We start from the raw sequence: 18,381 nt of genomic DNA on the forward strand, positions 1-18,381 counted from the left end.
CGATACCAAAGGGCCCGGTTCGAATCACGGAGAAGGCATGGATGTAAAATTGTCTATTCCTTCATAGGAGGTAACGGTGGCCGCCTATTAGGTGCCTCCACAATAAAATGGCTACCACTTATGGCCTTAGTAGTGGCCAATGCGTTTAAAAAAAATTATCGATGTCTTCGATTCTAGAAGTCACCGTTTTTCGAGATAAGCTTACAGTCTCAAAATTATTTTCCCCTTCTGGATACCTCATCGCCAACCAGATGTCTTATCGCTCATCACGTGACATTAGTCACACCCCTGCATCTGCTATCCTGTCTCCACGAGAACTACGTTCGGCATTTCCTTACCTGCAGCGCTCCTAGAAGCACCAAAGTTCGATAGCCGGAACACAACCTGCAATTTCGCAGGTTAATCGCGGCAAATAAAGCAAGTTGGAGTTGGACATAAAACATCACAATCTTGGAGCGTGCATTGTTTAACGAGCTCCCCATCATTGAGAGCTTTATTTATTTTTAGCAAAATTGTATGCTAAAATGTAACTTGCATGTGTAGCTCCTTCTTGGATACTGTTTACCTTCTTGAAAAAATTTTGTTGGCCTGATAATTTTTACAAAGACTTTCTGCATCTTGTTTTCTTCCATATTCAGACATTGCTTCGTAATATATATTGTTACGAATTTTGTACTTAGATAGGTAATTTTAGTAGAATTACAATTAAAATTGTCATATTTTTGTGTGTAATGTAGCGCCAGGCAAATTTTAAGACAAAGCTGTGCTGGAAAAGTAAGAATACAGGGGCACGTGCATTTAACATTCAGTAAATGGGTAATTCGTATTGAATTGAATAATTTTAATTAATCACTCTGTTAGCTGTAACTGTAATTCCCTCCTCGTATTACTTTCCAGTAATTTCCAGAAGCAGAAAGTACTAGAAATATCTCGCGGCCGGTTGAAAACTCTTTAAGGCCGAAGAGAGAGTATCTGCTTTTGGTATTGTGTTGCAAGTTCAGCGTGAGATTGGATTAGCCTTCTCTTTCGATGCACTTTGCATTGCGTTGTGTTTAACGTTCTTAGCAGTTTGAAGTGTAACTACAGATTATACTGCGTGATACTACTGATAACACTTGTGGAAAATTCAAGAGTTCTGAAATATTTCTTTTGATAAAAATAAATTTTATCAACCTATTTTCGGACTTGTGCATTAATTCTATTACGAACTCGTACGCATGCAACAATATGTATACTTACAAATAAATATATAGCAAAAATTATGAGAAAGAAACCTATGCTCATTTTTTAATACTCGACAAGTTTTTAGTCAAATAGTTATGGGAGTGAAATCGATTCTTATTTAAAATGTAAATTATTGCTGTTTATTTGTGACGTAAGCCTGTGTAAAATTCATTGAGAATTCCTATTAATGGTCTTTATTGATATAAAACATGATTAACCAAGTTTTTTCCCATTCGAAAGTTTGCCGAGGTCAATATACCAAAAATATAAATTCTACAGTATGGAAGATTTAGTCTAAATCTGACGGCTCTTTAGATAAGCCGGCGCTAATGAAATATGAGGCTTTAAATATGCAGCAGTGCAATAGAACGAATACAAATATACTTTATAAAGTATATTTTGTACGGACAAACAGAAAAAATTTCATTTATTGTGCCTTTTATTTTTCTAAATGAGATGAAAACTGAGTGGGCGAAACCCTCCTGTTTAGATTTTGTGCAGTTAGCTACTGATATGGCAGGTGGTTTACATTCAGTTCATTTTTCCGTTTCTTGACTTAGTCACATGATTTATTCTCATATCTGAGATCATTGGTCTTTTAGAATATGTTTAGCGGATGCTGAGTTTGGAGCAGCAAGTTTCGCCTGACAGAGAAGTAAGTATCTATGTCCACATCTACTCAGATAAAGTAAGTTTGCTTCACACATACAACGCGGCATTACCATTTACTTACTTTTATAACACTGCATACCTAGAAAAAAATTGAATACTATATATCTTAGCTATCAGCAATACAAGAAAATGAAAATACTGTCATGGTAAAAAGTATTTTTCATTTCATTATTTCGGGAAAGGGGATACTTTTTTGAGGAAACGGTACCTATGATAGTAGTCTTTTAAATCTGTTAAGTTTTACACATGAATCTTAGTTAACCGTTTGTAGTTTTATGCCTTATTTTGTATTTTATAAAGTATTTGATTAAAAATTTTCATAAAAATTTACACTGTTAGTGTAATTAAAGGTCTCAAAGAGACAAGATCCAAGTTTATCTTTTTACTTTTGTTTTCTAGAAATGCTCTTAAAATCTTCCTTTAATCAACACTTTTCCCGATGCTTTTGGACAAGCTTAGTTGCTGTCACAGCTCTCGTATGTGGAATTCTCTTATATGTGAGCTGCTTACGTAAAGGTAATTACATGTTTTGATGTTTATTCTTCTCTAGTAGCTGCATAATGACGCGTGATGAAACATTGCACGATAGGTAAAAATTAATTTTTTATTTGCTAATTTGACAACCAACTTTCCCCGAAATCCTCAGTAATTTCTGAGTTACCCGATTAAATCAGAGATGGAAGAGAAAGGGAAGAAAACACGTTTAAACGAAATTTTAGGTGAAATCTGTTATCTAAAATTTCGTTTAAACGATTCCTAAAAGCCTCAAGATGTATAATGGCTAACTAAATTAGCCATAAAAATTCGATAAATATTATATTCTTTTATAACATCAAAAAATAAAATAGTAGACGAACTGAGAAATTATATAATAAGCGAAAATAATTTAGTATTTTTGAAAACACTGAGATGCTGAGATCTGGAAAAATAAAAAACTTCCTTCAAACGAACTGGACACTGTAGCTTAATAAACAATTAACCTCACAAAATGCAAAATCCTGAAAAATATTTGTATCAGAAATGCTAAGTATTAATCTTCGTTACCAAACTATGTATGCCATTTTTCGCAGTAAAAACGCCCTCAGTACGGTATATATCATTTGTGGCTTTTAATAGGGTTCAAATAAAACGCCCTTGCAGACGGCCTGTTCAGCGGGAATTGAACTCCGATCAAGCAAGCAGTGTTCAGCAGCTTTATTTGTTATGTTATTGACTGGTCTTGAAATCTAAGGACATGAAAATAAGCGATACCGCATTCGAGCAGAATTTCGAATATTTTTAAAAATTTGTTGCTAGTAATTTGACAGTTTTAATTTCCACTACTTTTATTTGCAAACTCTGCTTTATAGTCATTCCTTCCAAGAAAATCTACCCCTCCACGTTTATGAACATCACTATTGTTTATATTTATATTTCCTAGAAACTGTAGCGAAAGTAACTGAAAAGAAATTGTATAATAACAAAAGAAATCCGGATTTTTATCTCAATATTCCTTTGATTTTGTTAACAACTGTTGAACTTGCATCCTCTGAAAACTAAAAACCATCTAGAATCTAAAAATTATAGGTTAATTATCCGTACACTTAGATAAATTAAATTTTCTTAGGTAAAAGGTGAGTAATTTACACATTTTAGAAATATCTGAAAGATGGGAGAATGGGGTTAAAACACGGGAACGTGGTCTCCAGGAAGAGACGATTGATAATAAATATTCTTATACAGTCAAACATCTTTAGAAGGTAACTTAGATCATTACGCGAATAGGGTCATATTTTGAAAGCCTTTGGTCAGAATAATACACGATTTTCTAAATTGAAGTTTATTGCAAAGGCAAGCCATAGCTGAATTTTATGTCATTATAAACTGCATGGAAGAGTTGAGTTAAATTTAAAAAATACAATTAGATTTACCAAAGATAATTACATTATTTTGATAAATAAAGCACTAAATCAGTTTTTGAATAGAAAGAAAGATTTCAAGTAATTTAACAACTATACCGCCTTTGATAATTAATCTGTTAATTTGTGTAATTATAAATAAGTAATTCGGTACTTGTCTTCTACAGTGATCCTACGGCGAAAGAAAACGGCGTTGGTGCAATTCGGGAAAGTTTAAGAAAAGTATTAAACTGGCGATTTAATGCCAAATCTTATAAATATCCACGAAAACAAAATAGACTGCAGTAAACAGCTCATTCAATATCTATACAACACAAGTTATTTAGTATGTATTTAGAAGGAATTTATTATAAATTTGTATTTATTATGGTATTTAATACAATTTTGTCAGCAATTCGTTTAAAATAACAATGTAATTCAGTATAATTTATTTAATACATATATACATTAATTATTACATTAATTATCGTGTTTAGCACAATTATGTAAACAATTTATTTAAAGTAAAAGCACAAACACCCCCCCATATATGTATATATATATATATATAATTGAAATAGAAATTGTAAAGCTAACTAGTATTGAGACGCAAGACCTATTTGGTCTCAAAAATTTTTTGCGCATAATACTGCAAAAAGATACAAATTGATTGCAGCGATCTTGCTAAAAGGTTACCAAGAGCTGTAGCTCCACGAAATAGTTCAACGCTGTATTACTAAAATATGAACTAAGAAGAATTTTATAAAAAAACTTATCTGGAAAAACTGGAAAAAACTGTAAACACGCGAAAAAAACATTAAAATTAATGTTGGAAGACATGCGAATGCACTAAAAAAATCTGACCGTTGTGATATGTACTAAGTTAATACATATAAAAAATAGATTGACGGAAAAATATAAATGAAAAGTTAATACACAAAAAATAGATTGACGGAAAAAAATACCAAAACATAAAATGCAAAAATTATAATGAAAACACAAATTACTAAAATACAAAAATACAATAATTATAAAGCGGAAAATGGTAAATTAACCCACTCGTACCCTCTGCCAGGCTTTTCAAGGGAAAAATGACTGATTGTACGAACTAGGCCAAATACCATTACGCGTTTCGCCGAAACAGACCATTGAAGCTCTTGTTTGATGCGAAATTTTTTTTTATAAAACATGAAAAGTCCCGAATAAATCTTTTTTGGAATTTCGCTGTTTTGTTCCTTTTTCCCGACGCGTCCGCTGAAAAACACATTAGGGTGTTAAGAATGTAATTGCAACTCCGAGCAATGTAATATTAAAATCAAAATAAAATAAATAGTGGTCTGCTATTAGTCAAAAAATTACAACAACGTACGGGCTGGTCCTGCACAGCTTAAAGAACATAGAACTTTTATAAAGAGAATGGTGCTGTAGTCAAATTAAAATGCAATTAAATTTGCAAGAAAACAAACGTCGTTGGGTCTTATTAGGACCAAAAAAACACAGACAAAAGAAACGAAAAAACTGACCTGTGAGGTACCGTCCTGAGCATCGCGAAAAAATTTGAAAAGGGTGCAAATCCCCTCCGTGTCCTACCAACCTTCCTTCTCGTCGTGTGACGTATGTGGGAGAAACAATTAAAACTGCATAGGCCAATGGGCTGAGATTGTAGTTTTGGCGGGAATTCCTGTTCCCCCCTTTTTTTATAGAGGGTGTGACAGACGTGAAAAGACACGGAAAGAACTCAAAATGGCGTCAGTCAAGTTGTTAGAAGAACAAAACTGCTACAAATAAGTGAAAATGGCTAATTCAGCTAAAATTACTTATTTTTGGCCACAAAAGAAAGAGTAAATTGGAAAAAAGTCATTTGTTAATAAAAGTCGTCATTCTTCAAGCTAGAGGGCGGTCAAGCTACTATGAAAAATGAAAAGGCCCGATTTTTATAGGGGTTTTTTTATACAGGGTGTGACAGACGTGAAAAGACACGGAAAGAACTCAAAATGGCGTCAGTCAAGTTGTTAGAAGAACAAAACTGCTACAAATAAGTGAAAATGGCTAATTCAGCTAAAATTACTTATTTTTGGCCACAAAAGAAAGAGTAAATTGGAAAAAAGTCATTTGTTAATAAAAGTCGTCATTCTTCAAGCTAGAGGGCGGTCAAGCTACTATGAAAAATGAAAAGGCCCGATTTGTTAATAATAGTAGAATTTGGCCATCTAAGTAATTTAAAACTATTAAAACAATAGTATTAAAATATAGTACCAAAATCTTTGGAGGAAAGAAAAGATATTTACGAGAAAAATCTGTACATTTATACAATTTTTACATTAGATTATCTAAATCAGCCATCCACTTTATACCGTCCCATTGGGCTTTGAGCATAAAATTTCATTATCCAAAACAAATTATCTAAAAATTGGTAAGGCTAATGCCAGCTTTTTTTAAGGTATTTTTAATTATTTTATGAGGAATTTGGTTATTTTTCAAAATTGTGAGTATTTCAAAAGTAAAGTATTTCTTCTTGTAAGTGTTACATATTCTGTAAGTGTTACATATTTGTTCTTGTAGTATTACATGTTCTTTTTATTCTAAGTAGCTGTGAAAAAATTGTGTTAATGAGGATTCTTTTGGAAATATTAGAATTCCAGTTGGTTAACTTTAGTGTAGAAAAAGTGAATTCTCTCCTCTTGTCGTAGTAGGCTTTAATAAAATTGTAATCAATAATATTTAGGTCAAGGCATACTACATTATTTTGCACCGTATTTGTATTATTTAGTTTTAAGCAAGTTGGGTAGATATTAGCAGCTTCTATTTTGTTATGGTTGTTAAAGGCTATGATATCATCAATGTAACGATATATGTGTTGGTAAAATTTATGTTCTTCTTTATTAAGTGAACGGACAAAGGTTAATTCTTTTGTGAAAAGGAATAATTCACATACAGCGCTTGAAAAATTACCACCCATTGGGATCCCTTGAATTTGTTTGAAGATGCTATTGTTAAAGAGAATAAAATTATTGAAAAGCACGCTCGAAAGAAAAAGTTGCCATTTTTCGTAATCAATTATTGTCGAAATTTGTGGAATTATATCTGGTAGAGCAAGTAAGCTGGTATAAATTTCTTCAAGTGGTAAGGTAGTATAAAGGTTCTCGAAGTCGTAGCATTGTATATGGTCTATTTGAAGTGAATTAATTGTCTTAATCATGAGCTCGTTACTTGAAATCATCCACTTGCAATGCCTATCCTTAAAATCATAGTTATTAATCAAGTCACGTATTAAACGAAGTATTTTTGCAAAAAGATAATCTATTTCTTTAAGATAACTTTTGATACTATTGGCAATGAACCTGAACTTAATAGGAGACTTATGAAAATTTGGAAGCGCATAGAGATTTGCAAATCTGTTATTATAGTTCCGGGGATGTATCTTAAGTCTTTTATGTAGTGCGTTAAATTTATTGATAAGAATTTTGGTGTTGGTAGTAATTTTTTGGTAAGTGCAATTACTATTAAGTTCTTTGTGTAGAAGGTCGAAGTAAAACTTTTTTCAAATAACACTGAAATTGTTGCTAGCTTTGTCAATTTTTGTTAATGATAAAATTATCTTGCATTTTTTAAATTAGATTATAGAGTTGTTTCTTATTGTGTAAAGAGTTGAAAGAAGGTGTCTTGAAAAGTAAATGTTGAAATTCTATAATCAGTGCAGCTTTCCATTCAAGAAAAGTAGTAGTAGGTAAATTGGATTTATTACTAACTAGGATGATAAATTTATCAAGATCTTGATTGAATTGTTTGAGGCAAAAATGCTTATTGATACGGAAAGTAGGACGAAATTTGGTTTTCCAAGTTGTAAAAGGGCTCGCAATTCTAAGTCTTCTATGATGTTAAGATCTCCGGTTATAACATGTTGGTGGAAAGGATCGACATATTTTTGGTAAAGAGGTAGTTGGCAATTACACTTGCTATTTTCTTGTACCTCGTGGTGGTTGATAACAAGTTGACCCAAGGTCTTTTCAAATTTAAAGCAGGGCTTAATTTGTAGTTGTTGGTCAGGAAGCAAGTGCTGATATTTTTTAAAAATGCTAGGTATTTTTAGTTGATTGTAAGAAGGGTGTTTGAATTGTACAGTACAAAACAGTTTTTTGTGAAAAAAATTGCTATTTTTTAGTTTAAAATTGCAGAAGTCAACAATTAAGTCTTTAATGATTTGTAAACATTGAAAATGTTGATCCATTACTTTAATCAGATTCCATAAAGCAGTATTCTTAAATGTATATGTAGAACCGAAGTCTGGTAAATCTTAGGTTTTACTCATAAAATCTAGCTTTTACCAAAGTGGCTTGGTAAAAGCCCGATGCATGCCTTAATATAATATGAGTTCATTTCGCCCTTTTACCAAGCCTTTGCCGTAAAACCTAGGCGTTACCATCGCCTTCCGGTAAAAGCCCGAAACGAAGCGTTACTTACGATAGGATTTTTCATCCGCAGATATATTGTATATAGTGTGTCCCAAAAAGTTTAATACACACTTTAATTTTTTAATTCATAATCTAAATTGTAGAAGCGATCAAAATAAGGTATGATTTAAGATTATGTCGATGGAGCTGTCTTACATTTATTTTTCAAAGAGTCACAAGAAATAAAATTTTTTTAAAAAATGCAATATTTATGCCGTTTAAAATAAGATGCTATGTGAAAACGCTGAACTAATGAACAATTCTTCGGTAACTATTGAAGAGATTTCAATAATTTAAAAAAAATAATTTGGCAATAGTTAAAAAATTAAATTGATAGCTCAGAAAAAAAAATAAAAATAAAAATTATGAAATTTAAAAAAAAATAAGAAAAATGTAGTATGTTTTTCTTTACTACTACTACTTTAATACTTCTTACAACCTGTTACAACAAGGTTGACTGTTATGGCATTTTAAATTGCAAAATAGATCAGCTGATTTGCACAAACACTTCTTCGTAGTACACTTCTTTGAACAGTTTCAGTTTCATTTTTTGAGTCCTTGTCCCCCAACTAAAAGTTTTTTCATTACACTTATTTTTATTACCAACTTCTTCGATGTTTAAAAAATTTTCTTTGCAAAAGGTAAACTTGTTTCTTGTGTACAACGATTTTAAATTACCAAACTTATTACCAAGAACATTGTAGGGAGTGTTTTAATTTTCTAATAGTTACTTTTAATTTTGAAACTCTTTCCTTTAAATTCTTCTTTTCCACCTTCAACTCCCTGCCAAAATGAGATTTCCTTATCGCGTTTTGTATAAATGAAGTAGAACCAGTATTTAATGGGAATTTCAGGCTCCCTTCGAACGAAAAGGGAAACAGCTGCGCATGCACGAAAGAGAATAAAATTATTGAAAAGCACGCTCGAAAGAAAAAGTTGCCATTTTTCGTAATCAATTATTGTCGAAATTTGTGGAATTATATCTGGTAGAGCAAGTAAGCTGGTATAAATTTCTTCAAGTGGTAAGGTAGTATAAAGGTTCTCGAAGTCGTAGCATTGTATATGGTCTATTTGAAGTGAATTAATTGTCTTAATCATGAGCTCGTTACTTGAAATCATCCACTTGCAATGCCTATCCTTAAAATCATAGTTATTAATCAAGTCACGTATTAAACGAAGTATTTTTGCAAAAAGATAATCTATTTCTTTAAGATAACTTTTGATACTATTGGCAATGAACCTGAACTTAATAGGAGACTTATGAAAATTTGGAAGCGCATAGAGATTTGCAAATCTGTTATTATAGTTCCGGGGATGTATCTTAAGTCTTTTATGTAGTGCGTTAAATTTATTGATAAGAATTTTGGTGTTGGTAGTAATTTTTTGGTAAGTGCAATTACTATTAAGTTCTTTGTGTAGAAGGTCGAAGTAAAACTTTTTTCAAATAACACTGAAATTGTTGCTAGCTTTGTCAATTTTTGTTAATGATAAAATTATCTTGCATTTTTTAAATTAGATTATAGAGTTGTTTCTTATTGTGTAAAGAGTTGAAAGAAGGTGTCTTGAAAAGTAAATGTTGAAATTCTATAATCAGTGCAGCTTTCCATTCAAGAAAAGTAGTAGTAGGTAAATTGGATTTATTACTAACTAGGATGATAAATTTATCAAGATCTTGATTGAATTGTTTGAGGCAAAAATGCTTATTGATACGGAAAGTAGGACGAAATTTGGTTTTCCAAGTTGTAAAAGGGCTCGCAATTCTAAGTCTTCTATGATGTTAAGATCTCCGGTTATAACATGTTGGTGGAAAGGATCGACATATTTTTGGTAAAGAGGTAGTTGGCAATTACACTTGCTATTTTCTTGTACCTCGTGGTGGTTGATAACAAGTTGACCCAAGGTCTTTTCAAATTTAAAGCAGGGCTTAATTTGTAGTTGTTGGTCAGGAAGCAAGTGCTGATATTTTTTAAAAATGCTAGGTATTTTTAGTTGATTGTAAGAAGGGTGTTTGAATTGTACAGTACAAAACAGTTTTTTGTGAAAAAAATTGCTATTTTTTAGTTTAAAATTGCAGAAGTCAACAATTAAGTCTTTAATGATTTGTAAACATTGAAAATGTTGATCCATTACTTTAATCAGATTCCATAAAGCAGTATTCTTAAATGTATATGTAGAACCGAAGTCTGGTAAATCTTAGGTTTTACTCATAAAATCTAGCTTTTACCAAAGTGGCTTGGTAAAAGCCCGATGCATGCCTTAATATAATATGAGTTCATTTCGCCCTTTTACCAAGCCTTTGCCGTAAAACCTAGGCGTTACCATCGCCTTCCGGTAAAAGCCCGAAACGAAGCGTTACTTACGATAGGATTTTTCATCCGCAGATATATTGTATATAGTGTGTCCCAAAAAGTTTAATACACACTTTAATTTTTTAATTCATAATCTAAATTGTAGAAGCGATCAAAATAAGGTATGATTTAAGATTATGTCGATGGAGCTGTCTTACATTTATTTTTCAAAGAGTCACAAGAAATAAAATTTTTTTAAAAAATGCAATATTTATGCCGTTTAAAATAAGATGCTATGTGAAAACGCTGAACTAATGAACAATTCTTCGGTAACTATTGAAGAGATTTCAATAATTTAAAAAAAATAATTTGGCAATAGTTAAAAAATTAAATTGATAGCTCAGAAAAAAAAATAAAAATAAAAATTATGAAATTTAAAAAAAAATAAGAAAAATGTAGTATGTTTTTCTTTACTACTACTACTTTAATACTTCTTACAACCTGTTACAACAAGGTTGACTGTTATGGCATTTTAAATTGCAAAATAGATCAGCTGATTTGCACAAACACTTCTTCGTAGTACACTTCTTTGAACAGTTTCAGTTTCATTTTTTGAGTCCTTGTCCCCCAACTAAAAGTTTTTTCATTACACTTATTTTTATTACCAACTTCTTCGATGTTTAAAAAATTTTCTTTGCAAAAGGTAAACTTGTTTCTTGTGTACAACGATTTTAAATTACCAAACTTATTACCAAGAACATTGTAGGGAGTGTTTTAATTTTCTAATAGTTACTTTTAATTTTGAAACTCTTTCCTTTAAATTCTTCTTTTCCACCTTCAACTCCCTGCCAAAACGAGATTTCCTTATCGCGTTTTGTATAAATGAAGTAGAACCAGTATTTAATGGGAATTTCAGGCTCCCTTCGAACGAAAAGGGAAACAGCTGCGCATGCACGAAATATCTGTCGCCAAAAAGCGCCAAAGCTCGAAGCTGATGCCGAAGTTCGAACAGGTTCGACGGTCACGTTTATTAAGAATTTAAAGCTGTGTGACTCCATATATTTCCCTTCATATTGACGGATATAAAATCAGACATCAAACTGCGATATGGATAATGCAAGTTAAACAGTCAGTGAAAGTGAAACTCACCTAATTTTCCCGTGTTCCTCAATTTCCTGTACACATCGCGGAGGAGGAAAATGTCGACCAGGTCCGGTACATCACAGAGGGGGAAATTCTCGCCAACAGGTTCCGTCGCCAAATTCCTTGGCGAATTTTCCCTCTTTTTTCTAGTGGCGTAGAAGACAAACTGGTTTACATTACGTCTATGGAGCCTTTCCTTCTTTACATAGACGTTCTTTGGTTCAGTCATTTCCGTCGAAGATCTCAGAAGTTCACAGTAGAGCGTGTTTTGCCTTAAGGGCCACTTCGTTGCAATAAGCCTATCTTACTACGTACGGCCTTATTCTTACCTACCTATTGGTATTAGCCGGTGAAGTTTAATAATGGGCCAACTCGGTTAATCTTTGTACAGCTTCGGCTAAAGTTTAGCTAGTTACGTAGAATTAGTTAAGTTTCTTATTTTCTGTCTTAAGTGGAGGCTTTCCTGTAAGCCTGAGAGGAGCCGTCTGTGAGTATTTCTTTGAGTGAATAAAAGAGCATTTTAACCCCTTTTTTTAGGCGTATAATTTATAATTGTAAGGAGACCAGCGAATAGTCGCTAAACACTCCCTTAAGGTTCTAGTAGCCGAGGACACGTAAATTAACTAGAATTTTACCAGCACTAGAAATGAAATTCGTCATCTTTAATATCTGTTACTGATTTTAGATCCATTTTCAATCTATCAATATGTATTTTAATATTTTGTCCGGGGGTAGGTTTCAGAAATGTTTTAGTAGACACAATCTGCTTTGCTTGTTTCTGAAGCAAAGAACCTGATTCCTTAGCTATCTCCTGAAACACTTTCACGTTTTGAACTTTGTTGATAATCGCACCCGTTGTGTCAGAGCATACATCTGGTTCTTGTTTTTTCAATTTGAACTTCAGTATCTACTTTCATCGCTATGGATAATTATTTTTCACATGTATTATTATTATCTTGCAATTCAAATCGACTGTTGATTCGAGATTAGGCCCTTCATCTTCTGTATTAACCATGCATTCATTATTAATATTTATAATTTTTTCGAAGTCCTCTTCAGTGGCTATGTTATTAATCAAAGTAGGTGGCAAGTCATAGCTCCGTAAGGTGAACATTTGCTTCCCTCGTGGTATGCTTTGTTTTTCATTGCTTGAACAAATTTTATCCTTCCGACCGCTTTTTCTGTCTTACTTGTTTCCACCCATGTTGCCGTTTGGAACAATCCGTAGACGCTTCTTCCAGTATTTTCTGTTTCCCACAGATGTTGTCAACGTTTCAGTAATTCTCTTTCGAGTTCAGCTTTTAAGAGCAAGACAGGAAGAGGCACATCAAGTGTGTGTACGTGGATCTCAGACGTTGCTCTCTTAGCTGCTGCATATGCAATATCGTTACCCAGTATTCCTGTGTGGGCGTGCCACAGGAACTTTGAACAGTTTTGAATCACACAAGAATTGTGATTTACAGTTTTGATAATTTTTCGCCAGTTCCAATCTTCAATATTTTGTTGGGCATCATTGTGTAGTCAACTTCACTGGTGTTGAAAATATTATTTTCTTTGTAATGTCGATGTATTATTTTCTTTGTAATGTTTTACTATTTTGTTTTCGTACTCACCTTCATGATTCATTTTGAAAATGATATTGTCCATATGCCGACCTTCATTGTCTGTGCATTTCTAAAGTCTCACCAAGAAGTTCATCATTACCCTCCTAGTTGTTTCTGAGGATATTGCCGCAATTTCTTGGAGGATAGCATATTTCAGTTCCTCGGCTGTTCATGGCCTATTCTTGTAGATTTGTGACTTCAGCTGCTTCCACAGAAAGTAGTCGCAAGGTGATAGCTTTGGGATTGTCCTGGCCATGAAATGTCACCTCGCAGTGAGATCAGACAGTCCGGTATCATTTCTTTCAGGAAGTCGATCGATATTCTGTCTGTGTGGGCTGTAACCACATAGCCAAATTCCTATAGCCTTAATTCGGCTGCAGGAAGTTGCGTAACATATCCACACAACGGGGAGAAGTTACTGTAACTGCTTTGCCGATCTCCTAAAAAATGTTTGAGTCCATGACCCCAAAATCTGCAACAGCACACTAAACAATACTTTGTTCATTATGGTGAGGACGTTCATGGATTTGTCTCGGACTGATGGAAGCCCAGTGTTGGTTTGTGCATTAGCACCGAAGGCGTAATGAGTAAGTTTCCTCAGGCGCAGTTTTCATTAAAGAATCATAAGTCAAAAAATTAACTACGAAATCTTTATTTAATAAAAAAGGAGAATTTAAACATAACAAAAAGTAATAATCTTCACAGACATTAAAACACTGAATTATCGAAAAGGAGATAACTTACATACAAATATAAGTCATACATCTTCAAGCATACCTATTTAGGCAATAAGAAAAAACAGGAACATACTTGGACACCGTACCTGAAAAGAGAAAGTACTAACTGAATAAATATACTGCATTGTACGCGAACTTTACTTTCTCTCGCCAATATATATCTTGGCGCACGTTCGTTTCGTATGCCTTTCGAGTTTCATTACGCAAAATACCTAAATTTATGCTAACATTGCCCCTGTTTTGCTAATGAAACTCATACCAATTGCAATTCATTCCTGCAAAACTGAAATTTAGCTTTAGGAATTGGTTTAGTCATAATATCAGCAACCATTTGCTCTGTTGAAAGATAAGCAAGCTTTACTATTCCTTTTTTTATTCAAGTCGCGTATATGATGAACTTTTGTATCAATATGTTTTGTGCGCGAACTGAATTTTTCAGCTTCTACAAGTCTTATAGTAGACTGATTATCTTCAAATAACTTTATCGGTAGAGTTTGGGGCCATAATAGTTCTTGCGTAGCTTGCGATAGTGCAACATATTCAGCTTCTGCTGAGGATAAAGAAACACAAGTTTGTTTTCTTGAAAACCACGAAATACAGTTTTTTCCTAATAAAATAACACTTCCTGATGTAGATTTTCTATCTTCAATATCTTGTCCCCATTCAGCATCTGAATAAACTGTAATATTAGGTTCTTCACTCGACGAAATTTGTAAGGATAGGTTCTTTGTCGTGTTTAAGTATCTAATGATTCTTTTAACAGCATTCCAGTCCTTTTGACGTGGATTATTACACCTTCTGCTGAGTATGTGAGTTGAATCTGTAATATCTGGTCTTGTGGTAGATGATATATACAAAAGACTTCCAATAGCTTGGCGAAATTTATCATTTGAAGTTAGGAGATTTTCTTCCTTGTTTAGGTTATAATAGTTTGTTTACATTGGTGTGCTAGCGGGTTTCGCTTCTTCAAGTTGAAATAGCTTGACAAGTTGATTTATTTTATTTTTCTGTGATAAGAGATAACTTTCATCTTCCTTGCGATTTATTTCCATGCCTAAGAAATATTTAGTTTCACCAAGGTGCGTTATTTGGTAACGTTTCTTTAAATCATTAATTGTTTGAAGAATTAGTCCTTCTTCTGTAGAACTTATTAGGATGTCATCAACATACACTATTAAATTAATTCTTTTATTACGAACCACTTTTGTGAAAAGATCTGCTTTGCTTTGACTGAACCCAAGATTCTTCAATGTATTTTCAATTTCTGCATTCCAGCACCTAGCTGCTTGTTTGAGACCATAAATCGACTTCTGTAATTTACAAACTTTATGTCTTTCTTCCGGAACCACGAATCCTTCTGGTTGTTCCATATATATTTCTTCATTTAAGTTGCCATACAAAAAAGCTGTTTTAACATCTAGTTGATGTACCTTGGCATTATTATACGCTGCCTATGCTAAGAAAACTCTTATCGTAGTGTGTTTCACTGCTGGTGAAAACGTTTCATCATAATCACTGCCGTATTTTTGGGCAAATCCTTTGACTACTAAGCGTGCTTTGTATTTTATATTTTTACCCGTTTCATCATATTTTGTCTTAAACACTCATTTCCTGCCTACTGCATGTTTTCCTGGTGGTAATTCTGTAAGTGTATAGGTTTCATTTTCTTTTAGAGAATGTACAGTTAGTCAATAAAGTCTGCGTACATCAAGAAAAGTAATATCAAATCCAAATTTTAAGGTGCAAAAGGGTAGTTTCTTAAAGTTTTATTTTTTAAATATTTAGTTTCAATAAGGGACTTTGAAATTATTTAACTGTAATATTTTTATATCTAATAATTTATGCACACTAATTTTTAAAAGATAAGTGGTTAGAAATCAAAGCCAATAAAGTTTGCGTACAACGCGAAGGAGGAAGGGGATTTCTTATCTAACTTTTAAACTTCAAATTTGAGAATGCAAAGAAGGTTACACTTTCAAGGTCATTGACTTCCGAAGCAAATTTCACGTTGATTGGAAGTTGTTATTTCTATTTTTTTTGACGAAAATGGCAACCAATAAAGAAGTTCCTTTAGTTACGAAACAACTAATTATCAAATTGAGATATGAAGGTAAAACTCTTCGTTATATTGGTAAAACCATTGGAAAACCATTTTCTAGTGTGCAAAGAGTTATTCAAAACTATCTTGACACTGATAGTCTTGCTGTAAAACCAAGAGGTGGGAGACCGAAGAAGCTAACGCAGAGAGAAGAAAGAAAAATTCCTTTACGAATTAAACAAAATCCTAAGCTTTCTGCTGCAAGGATTGCAAAAGACATTTTTTTTAACTAGCAACAATGAAATTTCTCCTGAAACTGTACGAAACGTGCTGCGAAAGGCCGATTATCATGGACACAAACCTAGGTCTAAGCCATACATTTCCGAGACAAATAGAAAGAAAAGAATTGCTTTTGCCAAAACATATTTAAACTTTTCGTAGGACTTCTGGAACAATGTAATTTGGTCAGATAAAAGTAAATTTACAATATTTAAAGTTAATGGCCACCCTATTGTATGAAGAAAACCAGGAACAGAACTGAATCTGAGAAATTTAAATCCAACTGTCAAACATAGAGCTGGCGGTGTGATGGTATGGGGGTGTATGTCGTCGAAAGGAGTTGGAAATTTTCACATTATTGATAAAGTCATGGATAAGTATGTTTATTTGGATATTCTGAAGAAAAATCTACGAGACAGTGCCCGAAATTTAAACCTTTCTAATGCCTTTATTTTCCAACAAGACAACGACCCGAAACATACAGCTAAAATTGTGAAGGAATATCTCCTCTATAACACTCCAAGACAGTTGCGTACTCCTCCACAGTCACCAGACCTCAATCCAATCGAACATTCGTGGGCAAAATTGGAGAAACGAATTCGAAAACACAATATTACGTCGCGAAATGAGCTAATTAGCAAATTTCAGAAAGAACTGGCGAAATTTACGTCGGATGACACTGAAAAACTAGTTCAGTCAATGCCCAGATATCTGCAAGCTGTTTTGAAGAATAAAGGATATCCTACAAAGTATTGAAGTAATGTAAAAAATTAATATTTTCTTTTTTTTTCTTGAAAGTGTACGCAGACTTATTGGAGGGAATTTTTAAGTTTTTTTGACAAAATATATTTTTTGGAAAGATGTAAAAAGTATTACACTGATATCGTTTACTTTTTATTTAAGCTTACAATTTTAGCTAATAGAAGAAAAAAATGCAATGATTAAAATACATATTCTATGCTTTAGGTGTTTTTTTTAATTTAAAATTTAGTCTGTACGCAGACTTTTGTGGCTAACTGTATTTCTTCTTGCATATCCTTGATCCAAGCTTCTTGTTCACGTTTTGGTTAAGTTTAGAATTTCTTCAAAGCTTTCTGAATCTTTATTTTTAGTTGAGATTGATTCTTCGTCCTCTGCTTTATAGGAGAATCTTTCCGGTGGGACCCCTTTGGTTGATCTGCTAGAAACCCTTCTTTCTACATTTTCTTCACGTTTAATTAACTCTTCAGAACTTTCTGAATCTTCTGTAAAATCATCACCAAGAGATGTTTCTTCATTAGTTTCTTCATCTTCTTGCGAGTTATTGAAGTGAATTAATTCTAAATCTTCAGCATTATTTTCTGCATGTTTGTCAGATAAAGACGCGTTTTCTGAAAATTTAACTGTTCTACTTACTATTTTCCTTCCACCTACATAAATTCTGTATCCCTTACTTCGTAAATCGTATCCTACGAATATTCCTTCTTCAGCTTTGTTGTCGAATTTACGCCGTTTTTGTTTGTTCACATAATAAAATGCTTTACAGCCAAATACTCGTGAGTGACTAAGTTTGGTTTTCTACCATTCCACAATTCATATGGTGTTCTATCTGTGGTTTTAGTTGGTAACCTATTTCGAAGATATTCGGCAGTAGCTGCTGCTTCAGCCCAGAATCCTTTCGGTAATTTAGAGTTTATTAGCATAGCTTTTGTCATTTCTATTAAAGAGAGATTTTTCCTTTCTGCGACGCCGTTCTGTGCCGGACAATAAGGAACAAAAGTCTGATGAAATATACCAAGTTTCTTTAAATAATTTTCAGTAGTTTCGTTACAGTATTCTGTACCGTTGTCGGATCTGAGAACCTTTATTTTCTTTCTAAATTTATTTGTTGTCGATGCAACATACTGTTTAAGTTTGTAGAATACTTCATCTTTTGATGTAATAAAATAAATTTGAGTATAACGCGAATAGTCATCAATGAAAGTTACGAAATATCTTTTCCCTCCTAAGCTGTTAACTTCAATTGGCCCACACACATCTGTGTGCACTAAATCCAGTGAATTTTTAAATCTAAAACCAGTTTTGGGAT

The 18,381-nt window shown here is 32.9% G+C and overlaps 1 protein-coding gene across 3 annotated transcripts in view; it reads left to right on the top strand.

Moving 5' to 3' along the window:
- The first annotated feature begins 1,749 nt into the window (after nt 1-1,749).
- Nucleotides 1,750-18,381, top strand: part of LOC118203294 (endothelin-converting enzyme 1-like) — a 260,831-nt gene continuing 244,199 nt past the window's right edge. For all 3 annotated transcript variants that reach the window (XM_085824282.1, XM_085824273.1, XM_085824278.1), the window contains exons 1-2: nt 1,750-1,879; nt 2,296-2,412. In XM_085824282.1, coding sequence (XP_085680408.1) covers nt 2,298-2,412 — 115 coding nt within the window. In that variant the 5' untranslated portion in view covers nt 1,750-1,879; nt 2,296-2,297. The remainder of the gene's footprint in view (nt 1,880-2,295; nt 2,413-18,381) is intronic.

The sequence above is a fragment of the Stegodyphus dumicola genome, chromosome 1 (assembly GCF_044657685.1).
Source record: "Stegodyphus dumicola isolate Sdum_Otavi_A_Nest chromosome 1, ASM4465768v1".
Taxonomy (NCBI): Eukaryota; Metazoa; Arthropoda; class Arachnida; order Araneae; family Eresidae; genus Stegodyphus; species Stegodyphus dumicola.